General features: G+C 34.4%; 1 protein-coding gene across 1 annotated transcript; it reads right to left on the bottom strand.

The window, feature by feature from the left end:
- Positions 1-524: 524 nt before the first annotated feature.
- On the bottom strand, positions 525-1,986 carry LOC133812299 (uncharacterized). The gene is made up of 4 exons (XM_062246274.1): positions 1,711-1,986; positions 1,257-1,620; positions 1,078-1,136; positions 525-986 (listed from the first exon to the last, which is right to left on the bottom strand). The coding sequence occupies exons 1-4, from the start codon at positions 1,984-1,986 to the stop codon at positions 525-527; spliced, it is 1,161 nt and encodes a 386-aa protein (XP_062102258.1).
- Positions 1,987-2,758: the final 772 nt, after the last annotated feature.

The following is a 2,758-nucleotide window of genomic DNA, read 5'->3' on the forward strand; positions in this document are numbered from 1 at the left end:
TTTGGCTCATGGGTGCTATGTGGTGCAGGTAAAGGGAAAGAAAAGCTCACCCGTCCTTGAGTGGAGAGCTTAGGTGGTGCTGTGTACATATGCGGCTGCTTGACCACCACGGCCAAGGAGTTCTCAGAGGAACTAGGGGGTTTACCCTATTTTTGCTGCTTAGGTCGGCGGGTTGTAAATTTCAAACCGTAATGACCATTTTGAGTTGTAAATAACTTGTATAATGTTTTGATGGGCCCATGAACAATTTTATGTTTTAAATAAAATATATCCTTCCCTTTTGATTGGTTTTTCACCTTAACCTGTTAATAACACCTAGAAGCACGTTTTTAACCAAAGAACTCGGGTAGCGAGTAAAATTCATGGTTCATCGTTCACCATAACGGTCTTGGGGTAACTAGGGCGTTACATCATTTGTTCTGCAAAGTAAGACATCTAGGTCGAATATGACCTTTTACTCCACAAAAATGACAAGAGGGAATGAAACGTTTCTTTTTCCCAAAATAATTTTTAGGTTTACCTGACTACTTCATTTCTGTAGAAACAGAACGTTCAGCTGTAAAAACAGAACCCTGCAAAGTTGAATCAGAATATCCAGAAGACATATTTTTAGATTTAACAAATTTAGTATTCATTTTCGATTGAGTTTCAACAAAACCCAATCCAGCATGACTCTGTTGACCTGAATTCTGAACCTCCTCAAAAATGTTAGAACCTGGATTTAACATTTTAATATTTCTTTTCAATTTGTCAAGTTCTTTTGTCAAAAATACAATTTCAGAATTTTTTGAACACGACTCAAATTCACTACATTTATTCTTTTCTTCAAGATCTTTGATGTTGTGAGACCATTCTTTATTCATTATAACCAAGGAACGATTTTCAGTATAAACCTGTAACCACTTACCATAAATTACCTTGTATGATTCAGCTAATGATTCCTCATTGAGTTCTGACTCGTCAGAGTCAGAGTCAGAGTCAATTTCCTTTTTATAGACATCAGTCAAGGTATTGTTTAAACACAAATTTTTTTCCTCTTTCCTGAAAAGCACTTGACAAAACACTGGTTAAAGCAACTTTCTCATTATCCTCTTCACTACTTTCAGAATCATCATCACTCCAAGTAACATTAAAACCTTTTTTATTATTTTTCAATGTGTTGGCACATTCAGATTGAATATGACCATATCCTTCACTTTCTCGACATTGAATACCCTTTTTATTGTTAGAAACAAATGGTTTAGAAGAGGTGTTACCTTTTGGAGTTTTTGAAAAATTCTTTTTATTTCCAACCTTTTTCAAGAACTTTTGAAAATTTCTTGTTAACAAGGTCATTTCATCATCAGAAACATCTTTTTTAGAAACTTTAAATGCAATACCTTTGCTTTTTTCAATTGAAGGATTTGGCTTACCCTTTTTCTTTATTTGTTGATTTAGCTTAAATGCTCTTAACGAACCTATAAGCTCCTCAACCTTCATTTTGCCAAAATCCTTAGCCTCCTCCATTGCTAGAAATTTCGTGTCAAACCTGTCTGGAATTACACGAACTATTTTTCGAACCAACACAGATTCATCTAGTTTTTCTCCCAAGGCAAGAAACTCATTTGCAATATCAGACAACTTTTCATAAAACTAAGATAAAGTTTCAGTTTCCAACATTCTTAATTCATCAAATCTAGTTTGCAACATGGTAAAGCGTGATCTCTTTACATCAACGGTACCTTCAAACTGAGTTTGAAGGATTTTCCACGCCTCCTTTGTAGATTCACAAGATGATATCAATTTTATAAAGTCTTCACCAACACCATTAAAAATTGCATGCAAAGCTTTATTATTGTAACCATATAATTTTTCATCTTCAATGGACCACTCAAGTTCAGATTTTACCTTTGAATTACCTTTATTATATTTTTCAATTGGTGGAGTCCAACCCAAGAGTATAGATTTCCAAGCCCTCTCATCTTGTGACTTGATGAATGCCCTCATCCTGACCTTCCAGTATAGATAATTAGTATCATTTAATAGTTGTGGCCAAGTGATGGAGTTTCCTTTTGCAAAGAAGAACACCTCACACAAAACAAATTAAACGGAATAATATAACCTCAAGATCTCACTAAGAGTTTAGTGACTTGCTTTGATACCAATTGAAATTCTGTATTTTATAATTACCAACTTATTATTTAATTAATCAATTAATTAAATGCGGAATAATTAATTTGGTACTAAAACAGATATTCTGTAGCTATAGACTAGGGTTCTGTAACTACAGACTAGAAAACCATAAAATAACTAAAGTGCAGAAAATAAAAACACACAAGGTTTTTTTACGTGGTATCATCAATCCTTGCATATTGCTACTAGTCCACGGGGCCACGCCCAGAGATAAGATTCATTAGTAAGATCTAAAAAATACAAAGTTTTTTACTTATGCATAAATATACTCCCTCTTATTATATGTCGCAAGCTTGATGTATTCCACCTTGTCAAATGAACCTTGCTGAACCTTCAAGAATACGAACTCCCTTCGATCTGCTTGAAGTGTGCTTGCTTCCTCCTGAAGCAAGACTTGAACCACCTTCTCCCAAAGGCTTGAAGAACTTTCTCCCGAAGGTTTTCACTTTGTTCTCCTCCTTTTAGAACTGTTTGAAGACTCAAAACACTTACAAGGATACTGAAAAACAGAGGTAGAGTCGAACTCACCTCTACAAAACAAAGACTCTATTTTACAAATAAGAATGAAATACAAAAAGAGGTAATG

This window comes from Humulus lupulus, unplaced genomic scaffold (genome assembly GCF_963169125.1).
Source record: "Humulus lupulus unplaced genomic scaffold, drHumLupu1.1 SCAFFOLD_158, whole genome shotgun sequence".
Lineage (NCBI taxonomy): Eukaryota > Viridiplantae > Streptophyta > Magnoliopsida > Rosales > Cannabaceae > Humulus > Humulus lupulus.

What these genes read in the sequence shown, in the direction of transcription:
- LOC133812299 (XM_062246274.1), bottom strand. Translation starts at nt 1,986, where the DNA reads ATGAGGGCATTCATCAAGTCACAAGATGAGAGGGCTTGGAAATCTATA. An exon ending in AGTTTGAAGGTACCGTTGAT is followed by an intron (nt 1,621 to 1,710) that starts GTAAAGAGATCA and finishes TTTTATGAAAAG; the next exon opens with TTGTCTGATATTGCAAATGA. An exon ending in GTGAAGAGGATAATGAGAAA is followed by an intron (nt 987 to 1,077) that starts GTTGCTTTAACC and finishes GTCTATAAAAAG; the next exon opens with GAAATTGACTCTGACTCTGA.